This window comes from Pseudorasbora parva, chromosome 19, assembly GCF_024679245.1.
Source record: "Pseudorasbora parva isolate DD20220531a chromosome 19, ASM2467924v1, whole genome shotgun sequence".
Classification (NCBI taxonomy): Eukaryota; Metazoa; Chordata; class Actinopteri; order Cypriniformes; family Gobionidae; genus Pseudorasbora; species Pseudorasbora parva.
The window spans coordinates 28,615,876-28,635,273 of record NC_090190.1 but is presented as its reverse complement, the minus strand read 5'-3'; the positions used below and the strand labels follow the sequence as shown (position 1 = coordinate 28,635,273).

Here is a 19,398-nt window from a genome sequence, read left to right as displayed (position 1 = left end):
TTTTATTTTGTATACTAAAATTAAACTAAACTTGTGCTTTAAAATGAGAGTAGAAAGCTTTAGGTCAGGACTGGGCAACTTTGGCCCTCGAGATTCGTTTCCCTACTGATTTTAGCTCCAATCTTGATCAAACTCATCTGCCTGGAGCTTTCTAGGAATCCTGAAGACCTTAAAGGGTTAGTTCCCCCAAAAATGAAACTTCTGTCATTAATTACTCACCCTCATGTCGTTCCAAACCTGCACGACTTTCGCTCATCTTTAAATATTTAAAGGAAATTCGAGAGATTTCTGTCCCTCCATTTACAATTGATGCAACTACCACGTTGACGCTTGATCATAAAACTAATCCAAACGAATAGAGTGGCTTAGTCCAAATTTTCTGAAGAGAAATCACTATCAGTATCACTTATGTGATGAACAGATTGAATTTAGGCTTTTACTCTCATATAAACATTGTAAGTGGAAGTACAGAAAACTCTCAAATTTCATTTAAAATTTTATTTGTGTTTTGAAGATGAATGAAAGTCCTACAGGTTTGGTAAGACATGAGGGTGAGACATTTTTAGGTGAACTAACTGTTTAATTAGCTGGTTCTGGTGTGTTTGATAAGGACTGGAGCTTTTCTAAGATTATAACTCTGTCATTTGTTGAATAAACATGCAGGTTAGTGAGGTCATGTGAAATTTTACAAATACATGCAGTGAGAAAAATAAGTATTTGAACACCCTGCTATTTTGCAAGTTCTTCCACTTGGAAATCATGGAAGGGTCTGAAATTGTCATCATAAGTGCATGTCCACTGTGAGAGACATCTAAAAAAATAATCCAGAAATCACAATATATGATTTTTTTCACTCTTTATTTGTATGATACAGCTGCAAATAAGCATTTGAACATCTGTCTATCAGCTAGAATTCTGACCCTCAAAGACCTGTTAGTCTGCCTTTAAAATGTCCTCCTCCACTCCATTTATTATCCTAAATTAGATGCACCTGTTTGAGGTCGTTAGCTGCATAAAGACACCTGTCCACCCCATACAATCAGTAAGAATCCAACTACTAACATGGCCAGGACCAAAGAGCTGTCCAAAGACACTAGAGACAAAATTGTACACCTCCACAAGGCTGGAAAGGGCTATGGGGAAATTTCCAAGCAGCTTGGTGAAAAAAGGTCCACTATTGGAGCAATCATTAGAAAATGGAAGAAGCTAAACATGACTGTCAATCTCCCTCGGAATGGGGTTCCATGCAAGATCTCACCTCGTGGGGTCTCAATGATCCTAACAAAGGTGAGAAATCAGCCCAGAACTACACGGGATGAGCTGGTCAATAAACCTGAAAAGAGCTGGGACCACCGTTTCCAAGGTTACTGTTGGTAATACACTAAGACGTCATGGTTTGAAATCATGCATGGCACGGAATGTTCTCCTGTTTAAACCAGCAATTGTCCAGACCCGTCTTAAGTTTGCCAATGACCATTTGGATGATCCAGAGGAGTCATGGGAGAAAGTCATGTGGTCAGATTAGACCAAAATAGAACCTTTTGGTCATAATTCCACTAAGGGTGTTTGGAGGAAGAAGAATGATGTGTACCATCCCAAGAACACCATCCCTACTGTGAAGCATGGGGGTGGTAGAATCATGCTTTGGAGGTGTTTTTCTACACATGGGACAGGTCGACTGCACTGTATTAACCCTTAAAGACTGAGACAGCCGCCGCGGCTAGAAATAACTATCATTCTAAAATGTTTAATAACTTTTAAACCGCTAATCCAATCTGTATGCCGTAAACTGCATAGTAAAGAGGAGAATCTCCATAGGTTATACCATAGGTATAACATTTCTCGCAACTGATCATTAAGAGGCTCCGTAGTCAGCGTGGATGCGTCATCAAAATATGCAGTATTGATTTGTTATTGAAACACATGTGGGTTGGTCCCCTGAGCCAAACAGAAATTATTTTTTATCATTAGTTCCCACCCCCACGTGCCCAGATTCGTTGAAACTGTCATCAACTCAACCAATAAACACAGTGTTTGGTCTTTTGAACCACCAATCACATGTTTCTCTGCAAAATGAACGTGAAAGTGGGTGTGAATTTGTAAGCATGAAAATAAACGGAAATAAACGCATACAGAGCGCTCACACAGAGCACAGCACACTAAAGTCAGTATATTTCTCTATTTTTATGTAGTTTGTGTTTTACACTGTTTTCACTCAGTATATTTTCCTCAATTTGTGTTTGAGAAGATTATTTGTGGAGAGGTTGAAAAGTCCGTTTATGAAATAGCCAGCCACGTATAATCATAGCCTCAGTATATTTTATTTCACGGTTTGTTGGTCACAACTTGTTGCATTGTTTGATTTGTTTTTCATGTTCAAATTATAATATATTTCTCTGAAGAAAAATGTTTGTTTCAGTGTTGTTATTATATAACAATCTTTCTATTTACTTTACTACTAGAAATTTTTAGGACACATTGTCAGTAAATAAAATATGCCTGATTTCATTCAAAAACCTAGAAACACCTAGAATAATGTTATAATAAATGGCTATAACTTGCTGAGGGATTGTTACATGTAGACAAAATTTCATCTGGAAGTGTAAAACAACCAAGTCTTACTTTTTAAAGGAAAAAATCCAAACTTCATGAAGTTCTGTTTGAGTTCCCAGTAAAAAAAATACCAAATTTTTGCTGCCTTTTTTCTTGAACTTATATTAATTTAATCCATTCTAAGAAAAAATAAATGTAAAATTGGGACATCAAATGAGCTAGATGGAAACTTCAGGTTCTCCTGTTTAAAATTACTTATAGCACTTGATGCTAATTGCTAGAATGGGTGCGAAAAACAAAGACAAGTAGAGACACGTAAGGCGCCCCAAAAATGTTCTAGGTCTTTAAGGGTTAAGGAGAAGATGACTGGGGCCATGTATTGTGAGATTTTGGGGAACAACCTCCTTCCCTCAGTTAGAGCATTGAAGATGGGTCGAGGCTGGGTCTTCCAACATGACAGTGACCCGAAGCACACGGCCAGGATAACCAAGGAGTGGCTCTGTAAGAAGCATATCAAGGTTCTGGCGTGGCCTAGCCAGTCTCCAGACCTAAACCCAATAGAGAATCTTTGGAGGGAGCTCAAACTCCGTGTTTCTCAGCGACAGGACAGAAACCTGACTGATCTAGAGAAGATCTGTGTGGAGGAGTGGGCCAAAATCCCTCCTGTAGTGTGTGCAAACCTGGTGAAAAACTACAGGAAACGTTTGACCTCTGGAATTGCAAACAAAGGCTACTGTACCAAATATTAACATTTATTTTCTCAGGCATTCAAATACATATTTGCAGCTGTATCATATAAATAAATAGTTAAAAAATCATACATTGTGATTTCAGGATTTTTTTTATTTTTAGATTATGTCTGTCACAGTGGACATGCACCTACGATGAGAATTTCAGACAATTTCAAATTCCCTCCATAATTTCTAAGTGGGAGAACTTGCAAAATAGCAGTGTGTTCAAATACTTATTTTCCTCACTATATATATATATATATATATATATATATATATATATATATACCTTTTTTTTTTTTTTACAGATTAATAGTTTATTCTATAAACACATTTAAATATTAAAGATACTACAAATTATTGTATTACAATATAAACTGTCTAATGTGCAGCTGTTTTTATCATTGACATGAAAATCAATCCTACTATTAATTTATCAATTCTCACTATTAACTATCAACTACAACTTTACACACACACATCCATATATATATATATATATATATATATATATATATATATATATATATATATATATATATATATATATATATATATATATATATATACATATAATATACATACATACATATGTGATCAAATACTTATATGTGTTTACTGCCATAGTTTCTAGTATAAACTTGCAGTATGAAAAATTGTGTAGTATGCAGTAAGCAATAATTTATTCCAAACACTTCCTACTTCTCTGTCATCCTTACTCAGACCTGACGTTCATAAGCGGTGTCCCCTTTGTGAAGTGATCTTCCCACCACACTTTGAGCAAAGCAGTTTCGAACGACACGTCGAGTCTCACTGGAGGGTGTGTCCCGTCTGCAGTGAGCAGTTTCCGCTAGACTGCCAACAGCATCTCTACGAAAAGCATGTGCACACACACTTTGATGCCAATGTTCTCAACTTCGACAACTTTGATTAGAGATGAAAAAATATATTATATTTGCTTTTAGTTCAACATAAAATGCCTCAGGTGATTCAGGGGCTTCAGTGTTTTGGTCAAAACACGCTGATGTTGTCACTTTGTTGTAACCGCTGAACAACTCATGTCAGGAGGACTTGCATCAGAATATTTGATTTGCACATACTTAGACAAGCATTAATTCAGATATTTAAACTTCTAAGGGACAGAATACTATAATAATGGTCTTCAGGTGTACTAGATATGAATAAAATGAAAAGCACTTTTTTTAGTTAACAATTTTGTGTACTACTGTAAACTGAGTGCGCTTTAAAACGAGAGCAGAAAGCTTTAGATTATTGTTTATGAAAATGAAGAATTTATTTTAAAGGACCAATGATGTATAAGTTTATTAGGCCAAAAAAAAGATGGCCATAATTAATAAACATAATGAAACTGACTCTAAAACTGTTACCTCAGAGGCACTAAAGCCTTTATGTGTGAAACACCATGCACTAATTTAAAGGGAGAGATTACCTACAAATAAAGTGGTCATTTAAATCACCCTCATGCTGCGCTAAAACCATATGAAATTCTTCTGCGGAACAAAATGTTGTGCTTTTTAACACGCAGACATGAAATGGAGCTTTTAAACTTCAAAAAGGACACCACAACACCATAATAATGTAATAGAAGTGGTCTAAACTATTTTAAGTTTAGCCAAAGAACTGAATCAGTCAGACTGGATTTGTGGCTCAAGGAATTCATTTTGTTTATGAAGCTTGAAAGCTCCATTTATTCTACTAGTACCTTTTTTCAATAATCCAGTGATCTTTAAAATGTCCTATTTTACATAACAATGATGACAAAACACTTGTTTTTAGGTGAACTCTTCCTTGAAGCTCAGCTAAAATGACAAAAATACTCAATCCAGAGAACCAGTTACCTATGTATAACTATGGCTATGAATTTGGCAGCAACTTTTCAATGCATCATTGGTTCAAACATCTTGCATTAAGCAACTTGCACATTATATCCATCACATGTTATCTGCTTGAAATCCATTTATCCAACACGGCTGATGCTTCACACTGTACGTATGCCAGGACGTTTAACTTAGGGTTGATCTGTGTCTGTGTGTATCTAGTGTATGTTTAATAATAAAGAATGCTGCAAGCAGTAGTTCATTAAACTGAATGTTTGTCCTTGCATCGGTAAGTCATCACACAATCACGTCGACACTGTATGGGCAATAAAACACAGAAACGGGCACCATACTTGTTTGCTTTTCTTTATTTTTGTACCATTGTCCTAAAGTTTACATTGCAGCTTGAGGATAAAGACATCTCAAAAGAGTCTCTCACTCGCTCGCACAAACACTCACACATTATACGTCATCTCGCATACAAATTGCCTCGGTTCCACAAAACATTTTCCACAAAAACATACAGTACGAAAATATAATTTCAAAAGCACTTTACAAAAGACTTGCAATACAATACATTCACTATATAGTATATCAAACTCCCTCCAAAATAAATGCATCTCAGTTACATTACTACATTGTAGGTGTGAGGAATCACACGGATCCTATCTGGTAAAATCATGTTTAAAATCGGGTTCTAGTTTGCGTGTCAAAGCTGAGACCAAATGACTCCGTAACCAAAGAGAGGTACAAATGTGGTTACTGGTACAGCATCCAAAAATACACATATACAAACAAACATGACACTGGATGAATTGGAAAATAACAGGACAGTGAGTCATCAACAATGAGTCACTCACGAATAGGCATCCAATAGTCTTCATTCCCTAGCTCCAGTTTTTTGGCATCTAAATTATAGTAACTATCCATTCATTCAATTTTACACCTCTTCCCCCTCCTCCTCCCCCCCGAAAAAACCCCAAAACAAAACATGGCGACAGTCCACATTTTTAGTGTTTAAATACAGATCCAACACAAATACATGGAAACCTGGAACATTTTGTCCATATCGACTCTAAATTCTGTGTCCCATCTTAGCACCACTAACAAAAAGTACCATGTATTACCATGTTTTTTGGACATCTACCATAAGAATACCTTAAAGTACCATATAAATACAATGGTAGACATATCAAAGAACCATGGTAACAATCTGATACCATCACTACAATGGACAGCACCTTGTTTTTCCAAGCTTCATATCTGGAGATTTGGCAGTGCCATTTTTGGTCCGTGTTGTTTCATTTGACCGACCCTTACGAAGAAAAACAGACTAGTGGATAGGAAAGCTGACTTGGTCCTTCTCTGCACCGAAAGTTGAAGCTCTTAGAAGTTGTTAAAGACATTTTACTTTTGTAAACTGTGGTATGCTTTATTTGGCCGACAACAGGACCGATGCAATATCGTTCAAGAATTAAAGTTGAGAAAATATATTCAGGCGTAGCTATGCATCTGGCACTATCGAACTGTAATACTAGCAGTAACAATATAAAGTAAAGACTTAATACTTTTGACAACAAAGATTGTAACAGTATGATTACAAGCCAAGAGACAGCAGAGCAGCTGAGCGGTCGTGTCATGCTAGCAAGCCGTAGCTTAGAATACAAGGCAAGCAGAGGGCTAACAAATACGTTTACACAAACACAACCACAAGGACAGTCCCAAAAATGTCAAAAATAAAAGATTCATCAGCAAAGACCGAAATTAGGATTTTACAAGCTAAAACTGACAAAAAATACTGCAAGGCTGAGTACACAAATAAAAGTTTAGGTCCTCTTTAAGGCTCATCTGCTAACAGGCACCAAACGGATAACCAGATGTGACCCGTTGTGTTTGGCAGATCATCCATGTTTCTTTTTCAGTTGGAGAAGAATAACTTGGCACTTCTACACTGCTGGCATATCAGCAGGGTAACAGGGCAGAATAAATCTGCCCTTCTTTGTCTCTCTTTAGGCTGGCACTGCAACGTATTTCCAATGCTATTATTGTTTGCTTCAACAAAAGTGTGTTTTCATTCAGGGATCGTGGTATAAAATATTGCTCCGAACTCAAATACAACTAGACGCATGAGCCAGAAACCTTGTCTACGTCACAGAACTACTTGCAGTCATCTGGAAAAGGCCTCATGCAGAGAATTCAATTTACGCCGAAGGTGCTGTCTGCATGCCAGCCGCATGCAAAACAAAATCTGGAAATGTAACTTTACACAGCGTAACATCAGCCGTTTTGATATAATGCGTGGAATGTTCTGGAACGAAGTGGAAGTGAGTTTTTCCTGTTTCCTGGTTTGTTTGTCTGAAAGTTGGCAGCTGTATTGTGACCTGAGATCAATGTCCTTCCAATTCAGACAATAAAAGACTGTTTCTCTACAAAGCAAATAAAAATATGAAATGGTCCATAAAAAGGAGATAACGTTCTTGTATAAAACATAATATAAATGTTCTGCAAAATATATAATGGAAAATAAAATATTTGGATAATACAACTTAGCTACTAATATATATATAAATGTATTTATATAATTTTATATGTACACGTTTCAAAGTACCTACTGTCGTTTTCACGAAGTAGGTTTGATGACCAAAAAAAGGAAAAAATCTTGGAATTGCTTAACTCTTCTTTTCTGATTTAAAACCATTTTCTCTGAATTGACTTTAAAATCAGAAACAAATGTTTGTTGCCCTAATCTCCAGAGTTATTTTCAGTCTCTGTGCCACTAAAAAATAAAATTTAAATAAAAGGATATTTAAAAAAGAAATGTTATACATGAAATGTGCAAATGTACAAGTATATCTACAAACATATATAAAATCACACACATAATGAGGGGGAAAAAAGAATGAAATCAGCATTTGATCCCAGTCAACACGTGATCCAGAAATGTAAATGAAAGGATGATTAGGTAAACTTGAAAATGACTGGGCATCACAGGGGTGGGTGGAAGTTGATAGTGTGATGTCTAAGGCCTTGAGAGGTTTTATAGCTTTTCCCACAGCGACACTTGAAGGGCTTTCTCACACGGATCTGTGTCCTGTGTCCGTTTTTAGCATGGTACTTAATACCATTCACATTCTGGAAAAGAGAGAAGTTAGAGGGGAAAACGAGAATGAGTCAAAGCCTAAGGAACTTTCCAGAAATAAAGAACATTTGGTGTAATTATCTGCAGCTTTCCCATCTTTACATAGACAGGAAGAGACCATCTAAATGACATTTAATGTGACCTACTACAGTGTACACACACACACACACTATATGGACTAAAGTATTGGGACATGTGATAATAACACTTGGATCATGGAGTGTTTCTGTGGGAATATTTGCCCATTCATCCAGCAGAGCATTTTTTGAGGTCATGCACTGATGCTGGACGAGAACGCCTGGCTCTCAATCTTCGTTCCAGTTCATCACAAATAGTTCAGATGGGGTTGATGTGCAGGCAAGTCAGGTTTTTTCACACCAAGCTCATCCAGCCAAGTCTTTATTGACCTTGCTTTGTGCACTCGGGCAGTCATGCTCGAATAGATAAGAGCCTTCCCCAAACAGTTCCCACAAAGTTGGAAGCATAGCTTTGTTCAAAGCGACTATCTCTGCTGAAGATTTCTCTTCACTGGAAGTAAGGAGCCTTGCCCAACCCCTAAAACCAATACCATGAAACTCCCACCAGTTTTTGGCAGCCATGGAAGTTTGGAACTCTTCAGCTATGGAATCAGCAAAGCATTGGCAACTTTTACGCACCATGTAGCTCAGCACTCAGTAAACCTACTCTGTAACTTTATGTGCTCTTGTGATTCGTGGATGAGTTGCTGTTCCTAAACCGTGGAATTTCTAGCAATAGAGCTGCACAAATCTGGCTAAATTGAGAAATCACCAATTTATTTTTCAAACAGAGATCACAATTCTCCCACAATTCTAAATGGACAACAAAACATGTTTACAAGAAGTTCTGGAAAAAAATGCTAATTGCTGCAGTCCATTTAAAATGTCTAAATCAGAACTAATTATTTTATAAAATGGTTTGAATGAATGATTCAATGACTCGCTTATAAATACTACACTTGTTTCATTACTGGATGAATCAACGTTTTTGAATGAAAATTCAAGAGTCACTTGTCGCCACCGATGTAATGACACAATTGTTATTTGAAGCACTGTGTGATTTGCTCTATTTATTGCTACAGTAGACATCAGTGTTTATATCTGAACTACAAACTTTTATCCCAGTACTTCTGTAATTATATCAATATTTGTAACAGAAATAAACTTGTGTTTGAAAAGACATGAAGTTCGGGGCTCCGTTTCATACCTATATTGTACATAACTGCTTTCTCTGGCTCAGCGGCAGCGCTAACTAGGGATGAAACGGTATGGAAATTTAACATCACTATTATAGTGACCCAAATTATCATGGTTATCAATATTCTCACGGTTTTGTTCAAATAAGATAAAGTGTTCAAAAAGAACAGATGCACACACTGAAAACATTTCAACAAGTTTTATATTTAAAAATCAACAAACAACAAATAAATCAAGCAAGTTAAGCAAGATTCTATTCTGTGGGATTTCCTTCCTTATATTGGCAATAGCACCACAATGCATAAATAATAATTTGGTGTAAATAAAATCTATATTACATCTATAAACATGTTCAAACAATATTCTCATCAGTGTCCTATCAGCTATGACACATTTAAATCTAGCATATTTTGTGTACGAACAGTATCCCAGTAAAATAAATCATATCCCTATTTTCATATGATTTGACAGTTTATTTTATTAAATAACAAAAATCCAAAAGGTGTGCATTATACCCGACACCTAGATGAACACATTACAGCCAGTTTTATACAAACGCGCATACCAGTGTTGTATGTAACTTTAGAGATGGTCCCTAAATTTGCGAATCTCGAACGTCAAGCCAACTTTATGCCAGTCATATCAGATGCACTATGGTTCTGCTGTGTTTTTGTTAACTGTTTTCGCTGCTGAAATAGAACAAAAACATTCAACCGTATGCTGAATGAATCTCCTGCGTTCATCTCTGCTTTGAGTGCAGATTACAGTGAGTGAGAGCGAGCTCTGAACAAAACTCTAGCTAATCTGAACGCATCTGATTATTAGACATTGCATTCATTAACTCAATAGAAACGTGATAGGTTATAATGCGCAACGCGATTATAACATGGCTTTTAAGAAGGCTATAATAAGTAGGTGACTAGCAACAGTGACTAGTGTGAGTGACTGTGTTCACGCCACAGCTGAAATACACCAAACAAACGGCGAGTGTTGATGTCAAGCTGATTATTATTCCTTAAAATGTCACCCTAGTCGTGTCTGAACTTGTTTGTTCGTCTTTGGCTCAACCTTCACGTTATTATTTCCCAAATGTAGTTTTGGTATTGAGGTAAAGTCCACTTGCCTTGCGTTCGCAAACCTTCGCAGATTTGAAGCGTTTCCCCCTATTACAGCGACTTTCTTCTGGCATGTTCTGCTGCAGACAGGGTGACCAGAGCATCTTCAAATCATTTTCCCTCAGGACATTTGTTTAAGCCAAAATATTGCCACACCTCAGATTTGGTCCTTTTAGAAGGCTGGAAAATCTCCCGGTGCTGTCACTGCCTTATTTCTTCTAATTCAGAAAACAGGTTGCGTGCTGCGCGCGCCTGCACCAGACTGGATAGGAATTACTGTGAGTTTTCAAAATCACGATAATCACTGACGGTTTTAATGATAATTAAATTTTAAACAATATTACTAACCGTCAATACATTGTATCACGGTTTATCGTGAAACCGGTAATTGTTTCATCCCTAGCTCCAACACAGATTTGAATATTCCGGTGTGATTTTGTCAAAGGTTTAATAAACAGGCGAATCATTGTCATTTAGGAATGAGATTATGTCGGTGTTTGAATCGAGATTGCGATCTTTTAGCGGTTAATCATGCAGCTCTACCTAGCAGAGAATGCCAACTTTGCAATAAGTAAAATGTTATCCATCACAGTATCATGCTTGAATTCACTGAGCTCTTTAGAACAACCCATTTTTCCAAAATATTTGTAAATGCAAACTGCATGGCTAGGTGCTTGGTTTTATAGATGTGGCAATGGGTCTCATTAAAACACCAAAATTCAAGAATTAAGTCCCAATACTTTTGTCCATATCACTCAGTTGTTGTGAGTGCAGTACCTTGTATCTCTTCTTGCATCCTGGAACAGGGCATGCAAAGGGTTTCTCATCGCCGCCGTTCATGCACATGGAGCTGAGGATGGACTCTGAGCTGATGGCACTTTCTGTAGTCCAGGACTCGTCGCTGTCAGAGTCTTCATACTCCACTTCCTCCTCATCACACTCACTGCCTGAGGCGCACAAATAAAAGTTAAACTCTTTAATTAGTCATTTATTTGCTTCATATATTAGCTGATGAAAGAACTAATGAGAACCGAGAGTGTAAACGTGCCCTTTGCTCCAATTATTCAATGTTTCTTCATTAGGGTCCTAATGTGTTTTTTTGCCACACTTCAGTTCAGACTTGAGAAATCAAATTTTCAAAAGTCATATTAAAAATGACCACTTAGAAATATCCTGTAAGTTTCAGAACTTAAAACTTGAAACCAAGCTGTCAAAACAACATCGTAGTGCAATGAAAGCAGTCATTTGTTAATTTCATTTTACTGTGGATTAGTTTTTAAACAAGACAGTTTGATGCAGGCTTTTCAGAGAGACTAGTCCATAGGCAGAGTTTCACTTTTGTGCTTGGGGGGGAATAAAGGAGTATTAAATAAAACTTGAAATTCAATAAAGGAATTGAATAATTAAAGGATTAAAATGCATTTAAGGGAATAAATAAGAATGGTCAAATAAGTTATTATGAGTAATTATAGAAGGCTAATGAAGAAATCAATTTAAACGGTTTGCAATTTTACTTGTATGTCTGACGTGCACCTTTCCACAAACTCTAGTTGTGTAGTGGCAAGTAAGACCTACCTTCTTTGATCTGATTGGCAATAAAAATTTAACTTTTAAATTGTTTTGTCACCCTAAAAACAATCACCTTTACTCATTCTAACCTAAAAGGATAAGCCTATTACTTCTAAATTAGGATGTTTTTATCGTAAAACCTTGCTTGCTTGCATTTGATTTTTTTTTAAATGCAGTTTATGACCAGTTTAATATTTCTAAAAGAACCACTTTCTATGCATCACATATTCAGCGCAATTAAAACTAAATGAATGTGTACTATTTAGGACATGTTTTGGACACTTGGCATCAATTGATATAATGAATAGCTTATGTAAACCGCACAAAACAAACAGGAAATAAGCAGGAAGTGTGGATGTCACAAAAGCTTGAATTTAAATCAATGGAAACGTTATGCATTGATTTAAAGGGCATGCACGCACCCTCAAACACATTCAGTTATTGCAAAATAAATCTAACTTTGAAATTATGTAAAATTACACAAATTCCAATAACCTGTAGGTGTGCTGCTGCGGAAGGAGGATGAGGGTGTGATGGGAGGGGTGACGGGCGGAGTTAGGCTGCCGTTGCTATGCCGTGGAGGCGTGGCTGTACTGTTACGCGATAAACCTCCGGTGACTGATATAGCAATTTTGGGTTGGACCTTCTTCTTCTGAGTTTCTTGCTCCCTGCGTGCTGCTTCAGTCATGAATCTAAAAAAAAACAACAAACAATAAGCCACATTAATAGATTGAATGTGCAGGTACTGGTGTACCTGAGGACTATTGTTCATGGAATTACAGTGTTTTAAAACTTTAACACAAAACAGAAAAACTACAATGTACTAATTAGAATAGGTGTCAAATACCTCTGACCACCAAGTGCTTAAATTCATTTATATTTGATGCATAAAGACATTATGTAATATATTATTACATATATTTTTTTATCTTTCATTTTTTATGTAATTCTCTAAAAAATACTGTTTTTTAAATAACTTATGCTCACCAAGGCTACATTTATTTGAACAAAACATTAAATTATTATTGCTACAATTAAATATACATTTTACAATAAACACACACACACACACACATTATTCTTACTCCGGTCTACAGTGTCACATGATGCTTCAGAAATCATTCTAATATGCCGATTTGGTGCTCAAGAAACGTTTATTATTATCAATGTTGAAAACAGTTGTGCTGCTTACTATTTTTGTGGGAACAAACATATTACATTTTTGGAGGAATCTTTGATAAATAGAAAGTTTAAAAGAAATCCCAAGTTCTGGCATAAAACTCTAGATGTTTGATTCTATGCAGGCTGATAGGTCTTTAAACTCATTTGCAGCATTCTTTCAGAAAGCATCTGAAATCAACATCTAAGATAAGTGCTCTTTTACGTATTACATTTTTTTTTTTGATTTACATAGGCCACTAGTGTAAGCCATTGGGCATGATAGCCCAGGAACACAGTCATAGGCCACTAGTGTTAAGCCATTTGGAGGAGGTCGGGTAAATCACTTTGCAGGGCTTTAAGTATCCACAAGAAAAGCCAATGGAAACAGAAAGAACAAGCCACCTTCTTCAAAGATCCATTTAAGCATGCCAGACAGCTGCTGGAGGAGAAGAAGAGTGGGAAGATCGAAACCACCAGGGAGCAAGTGGAACAGCATGTCAGAGAACAGTACAATGATCCAGTAAGGAACATACCATTAGGAACACCAGGGTATGTGCCTAAGCCTGCACCTACAACTGCTGTATTCAACATCATGTATTCAAGCTTAGTGAAGTCAGGCAAGTCGTGCAGAAGGCAAAGCCTTCATCAGCACCAGGACCCAATTGAATCTCAACCCTACAAACTCTATAAGAACTGCCCCAAAGTACTAGAGCTGCTATTGTACATCATGAGTACTGCCTGGAAAAAGCAACTCATCCCATCCAAGTGGCAAAGAGCTGTGGCGGTCTTCATCCCCAAGGAAGCCAACTTTAAAAGATATCAGCCAGTTCAGAAACATTGCTCTGCTGAATGCAGAAGGTACAATTTTCTTTTCAGTGCTGGCCAAAAGGATGACCACCTAACTACTTGATAATGGCTACATTGACACCAACTGCCAGAAAGCGGGAGTCCCAGGCTTCCCAGTGTGCATAGAGCACTCTACAATGATCTGGGAACAGATCCAGGGGGAAGATAGACCTGCATGTCCTCTGGCTCAATCTTGCTAATGCGTATGGATCAGTCCCACACCAGTTGATAAACTACACCATGGAGTTCTTCCATATGCCCTCCTTCATAAATAATATGGTTGCATCCTACTTCAATGACCTGCAGATGGGCTTTGCTCTCCAAGATTTCACCACCAAGTGGCAGCAGTTAGAAGTAGGAATCGCCATGGGTTGTGCAATCTCTCCCATTATGTTCGTGTCAGCCTTTTGAAGTAATTCTCATCGGAGCAAGACAGATGGTTGGAGGGACCATACTACCATCTGCGCAGAGACTACCCCCAATCAGGGTGTACATGGACGACATAACCAGCCTACTTCAGACAGCAGCATGCACATCAAGAGTCCTGAAAAGAATGCACAAGTTGATGTCGTGGGCACGGAATAAGATCAAGCCATCAAAATCACAGAAACTCATCAGAAGAGGAGTCAGAAACAACAACAACCACTTTCATCGTAGGGGGGAGATAAAATCCCACTCCTTTCTGAGAAACTCATTAAAAGCCTGGGGAGACAGTACACGGCAGAGCTTACCGACAAACAGATATGGAGAACCATGATGTAACAGCTCTTAGAAGGCCTGGCAAAGATCGATCAAAGCCAACTCCCAGGGAAGTATAAGGTCTGGTGCTACCAATTTACGGTCTACAGGTGGGTGATGTGGCCACTGAAAATGAGTGAGATCCCCTCATCCACTGCAAGTAAGATAGATGGAAAAGCCAATGCATTAATTCGTTGGGGCTGCCATGGTGTCTTTCTGAAATGGGCCTCTTCGGAAGGAACATGCACTAGTTGCCGGATCAATCAATCAGTTTGGGCTACAAGCAGGAAAAAAAACAGGCTCGTTCTTGAGTTGAGAGAGTCTGCTGGCCAGGCTGTAAGGAACGTGAACTCCAAGGTTCTGACAGGCCGGAAGAGGAACATCCAGACTGAGGTCGAACAAGTCGTTAGTCATCTGCAACATCAAGAGACTGTTGGCACAGTTCAGGCAGGAAGAGCAGGGCTAGGATGGGGAGAAGTGCCACGGTTCTGGTCCAAAGTCAATAGCAAGGAGAGGAAGGGGATAGTAGTGTCGGAGGTGACAAGAATGGAGGAAGAGCGCTATAATATCAAGACCAGTTCACAGGTCTGACAGGGAAGCTGGACAACCTGGGAGGGAGTTGCAAACCGAAACAATACCTGCGCAGACCTGTGAAAGATCCCGCAGAAAAGGCACAGCTCCCTCATCTGCTCAACCTACGACACACTTCCCTGTCCTTGCAACCTTTACCAGTGGTAACCTTTACCTATATCAGTTGCAGGGGGTGACAGGGAGATGTCCCTGTCACTGCTCCACCACCAGGAGATGTTCCAGGATTAAAAGAACGAAATGTTGGTGAACAGTGGTTCCTGGATGATGACCCTGCAGCTGACCCATGGGCACCGGAGGAGGTGTGACCGGCAGCAATGCCTAGCAGACATTCCAACTACCTGTACATTTCAATAATTTGTATTCTCATTAACACCATAATTTCTTCACTCATATCAATTTGAGAACATGCACAAAACAAGAGGCGGGATTTATCGCACAAACCAATCAAATCAAATCCAATCATTGTGCAATGGAATTGCCTTTTCTCTCCTGACTTTTTCCACATTCATTCTCAATTCCCCTAACTAAACCCATCGCATGCATTGGGTGGTTTGTTTTAAGTCGGTGTAGGAGCCACAAGAGATGAGGACTCCTGCTGTAACTTTACCAGCGGGTGTTGCTGTTGGACAGTGTAATTTTTTTTAAAAAAAAAGATTTTTATTCCTTTTAAATGCCACATTTGGTAATATTTGCCTTCTTTTTAAATATTTGCGATCATTTTCTAATCCGGTTCTTGTCCTTGAGGAGACACTGCCTTCTTTGCCTCCTCATATGAAATGCCCCTATCTTGTTTTCTCACTCAGCAGCACAAGTATATATGGATGTATTGTTTATTTCTTCCATTAACCTGTGCAAGCATGCACAGATAAGAGCTTTGCAAATGCATAGCAATAGTCTCTTTCAGCTGTTGCGCAACTGTGTTCCAAACTCCAAATCTAGAGTGGTGCCACTGTACAGCTTTATTTGGCATTGGCCGTACAGTCTTTAACTATCTGGAAAATATGTGTGGGGGAGGGCTCTGTACTTTTCTCATGTCTTGTCTCCTGCTTTGTTGAGGGGTTATTTCATGTACATTATATTGCCAAAAGTTGAGACGACCTCCTTTGCATGCACATGAACTTTAATGAAATCCCATTCTTTATCCGTAGGGTTTAATATAGAGTTGTCCACCCTGTACAGCCAAAACAGCTACAACACTTATGTTTATAAACTCCTGTTAATGGGATTTTTTGACCATTCTTCTAGAAGTACATTTGTGAGGTTAGGCACTAATGTTGGACAGGAAGACCTGGCTCGCAGTCTCCAATTCGTCCTAAAGGTGTTCTGTCGGATTGAGGTCAGGACTCTGTGCAGGCAAGTCAAGCTCCCCCCAACACCACATCATCCCTCCTCCACCAAACTTTACACTGGCACAACGCAGTCAGGCAAGTACCTTTTTCCTGGCAACCACCAAACCCAGACTCCTCCATCGGATTGGCAGACAAGAGAAGTTTTATTCATCACTCCAGAACACACAGCTCCACTGCTCAATCCAGTGTCGGTGTGCTTTACACCACTGCACTTGATGTAAAGCTTGGATGCAGCTGCTCAGCCATATAAATAAATTCCATGAAGCTCTATACACACTGTTCTTGAGCTAATCTGAAGGCCAAACAAAGTTTGGAGGTCTGTGGCAATTGACTGCAGAAAGTTGGCGACTTCTGCGCACTGGGCAATTCAGATTGCACTGACCCCCCGCTGTGATTTTACATGGCCTATCATTTCATGGCTGAGTTGCTTTTGTTCCCACTTCCTTCCACTTTGTTATAATATCACTAACAGTTTACTGTGGATTGGAGTTTTTTGTAGTGAGGACATTTTTATGAATTGACTTATTGTACAGGTGGCAAACTATTACGGTTCAATGCTTGAATTAATTGAGCTCCTGACAGCGACCCATTCTTTCACAAATGTTTGTAGAAGCAGTCTGCATGCCTAGGTTTTTATACACCTTTGGTCACGGAAGTGATCGGAACACTTGAATTCAATGATTTGGAGGTGTTTCCCAATACCTTTGGCAATTTAGTTTATTTTACATGTGCTGCAGCAGCAGCATGTCTTACATGCTCACAGCAATGTCTGTAAATGTATTGGTAGTAGCAAGTCTCGGTACTTGCTCTGCAGCAGCAGCAACTTGGCAGATATATTTTGCCAAGACCAAATACATTAACAATGCCATAACCATTACCATGCCAATCTATCAGAGAGTTGTCATGACAGAAAAACATTTATTAGAAATTGGAATATTTTGTAACATTCTAGATGTCTCTTTACCATCACAATATAATACACCCTTGCTGAATAAAAGTAATAATTTATTATTTTATTTTAAAAATCGTACTGATTCCAAATTTCTTAATGTTATATTAAAGCTGCTGTCCCTAACTTTTTTGTGTTCCAAGATTTACAAAAATTATATAATGAGAATGTACAACATTAATCCATTTTCCAAACCGTGTTTTTGTCTTTACCTTAATCATTATGGTACACTTATAATAATTATTTATATTCTGACTATTTCAGGCCAGACTGGTAGGTACCGCTGCGGAGGGGCACAGTCCCTTCGTGATCCGCCATAGACATAAACAGAGAGAAGTAGCTCCGGCTGCAATGTTCTTCCGCAAGATGCATGCTGTTCTGTTTATTAACCACTAGAGTGCAAAAAGTTACGGACTGCAGCTTTAATATAATACACTCCTGAACAAAATCTTGAGACCACGGGATTCATTGCAAGTTTTATACATTTCGCACTTGTGGATCATAACCGGGTTGTAGTTGCTGATTCAAAATGCCAAAAGAAGAAACTGGAGCAAGAGACAAAAAATAGAGAGTGGGCAATTTATTGAAAACTGCATTTAAACTGAAACAGGCCGTTCATCAGCTGATCAAAAGTTTAAGACCATAGCCATAAAAAGGTCAAATCTGCACAAAAATATGGTGTTCATGTCATTGTCCTTCAAGCAGTCATACTGTCAAAATCTCCTGATGGCAAAGGCAAAAAGGCTTTCTCTCTTTGAACGTGGTAGGATTGTTGAGCTGCACAAGCAAGGCCTTTCGCAACGCGCCATCGCTGCTGTGGTTGGACGCAGTAAGACAGTCATTTTACATTTCTTAAAAAATCCTGAGAGTTATGGGACAAAAAAGTCAAGTGGTAGACCCAAAAAGATTTCACCTGCACTGAACCGCAGGATCCGACGGGTTGTCCATGAAGACACAGGTCGATCCTGAACCCAAATTAAGGCCCTTACTGATGCTGACTGCAGCCCAATAACCATAAGACGTCATCTGCTAGAGAAGGGTTTCAAGAACAAAAAACGTCTTCAAAGGCCACGTCTCCTCCCACGACACAAACTTGCCCGTTTAGAATTTGCAAGTGAGCACCAAACATGGGACATTGAAAAGTGGAAGAAAGTTTTATTCTCTGACGAGAACATTTTTAACCTGGACGGTCCTGATGGCTTCCAACGTTACTGGCATGACAAGGAGATCCCACCGGAGATGTTTTCTACGTGGCACAGTGGAGGAGTCTCCATCATGATCTGGGGTGCTTTTTCCTTCAATGGGAAAATGGAGCTTCAGGTTGTGCAGGGGCGTCAAACGGCGACTGGCTATGTGGATCTGTTGCAGCGGGCATCCCTCTTGACCGAGGGCCCCCGTCTGTGCGGTAATGACTGGGTCTTTCAACAGGACAACGCTGCAATTCACAAAGCCCACCTGATGAAGGACTTCTTCCAGGAGAATAACGTTGCTCTTTTGGACCATCCTGCGTGTTCCCCATATCTAAATCCCATTGAGAACATTTAGGGATGGATGGCAAGGGAAGTTTACAAAAATGGACATCAGTTCCAGACCATGGATGCCCTT

General features: G+C 38.7%; 2 protein-coding genes across 2 annotated transcripts in view; one reads left to right on the top strand and one right to left on the bottom strand.

Annotated features, from left to right (window-relative positions):
- tax1bp1a (Tax1 (human T-cell leukemia virus type I) binding protein 1a) overlaps positions 1-4,657 on the top strand; it is a 49,684-nt gene extending 45,027 nt beyond the window's left edge. The window contains exon 17 of the mRNA XM_067426598.1: positions 4,008-4,657. Coding sequence (XP_067282699.1) covers positions 4,008-4,218 — 211 coding nt within the window. The 3' untranslated portion in view covers positions 4,219-4,657. The remainder of the gene's footprint in view (positions 1-4,007) is intronic.
- Positions 4,658-5,475: 818 nt separating this feature from the next.
- The window catches only part of jazf1a (JAZF zinc finger 1a), a 36,970-nt gene continuing 23,047 nt past the window's right edge, over positions 5,476-19,398 (bottom strand). Inside the window, exons 3-5 of the mRNA XM_067426599.1 lie at positions 12,655-12,851; positions 11,368-11,537; positions 5,476-8,254 (exon numbers count right to left, since the gene is read on the bottom strand). Coding sequence (XP_067282700.1) covers positions 8,108-8,254; positions 11,368-11,537; positions 12,655-12,851 — 514 coding nt within the window. The 3' untranslated portion in view covers positions 5,476-8,107. The remainder of the gene's footprint in view (positions 8,255-11,367; positions 11,538-12,654; positions 12,852-19,398) is intronic.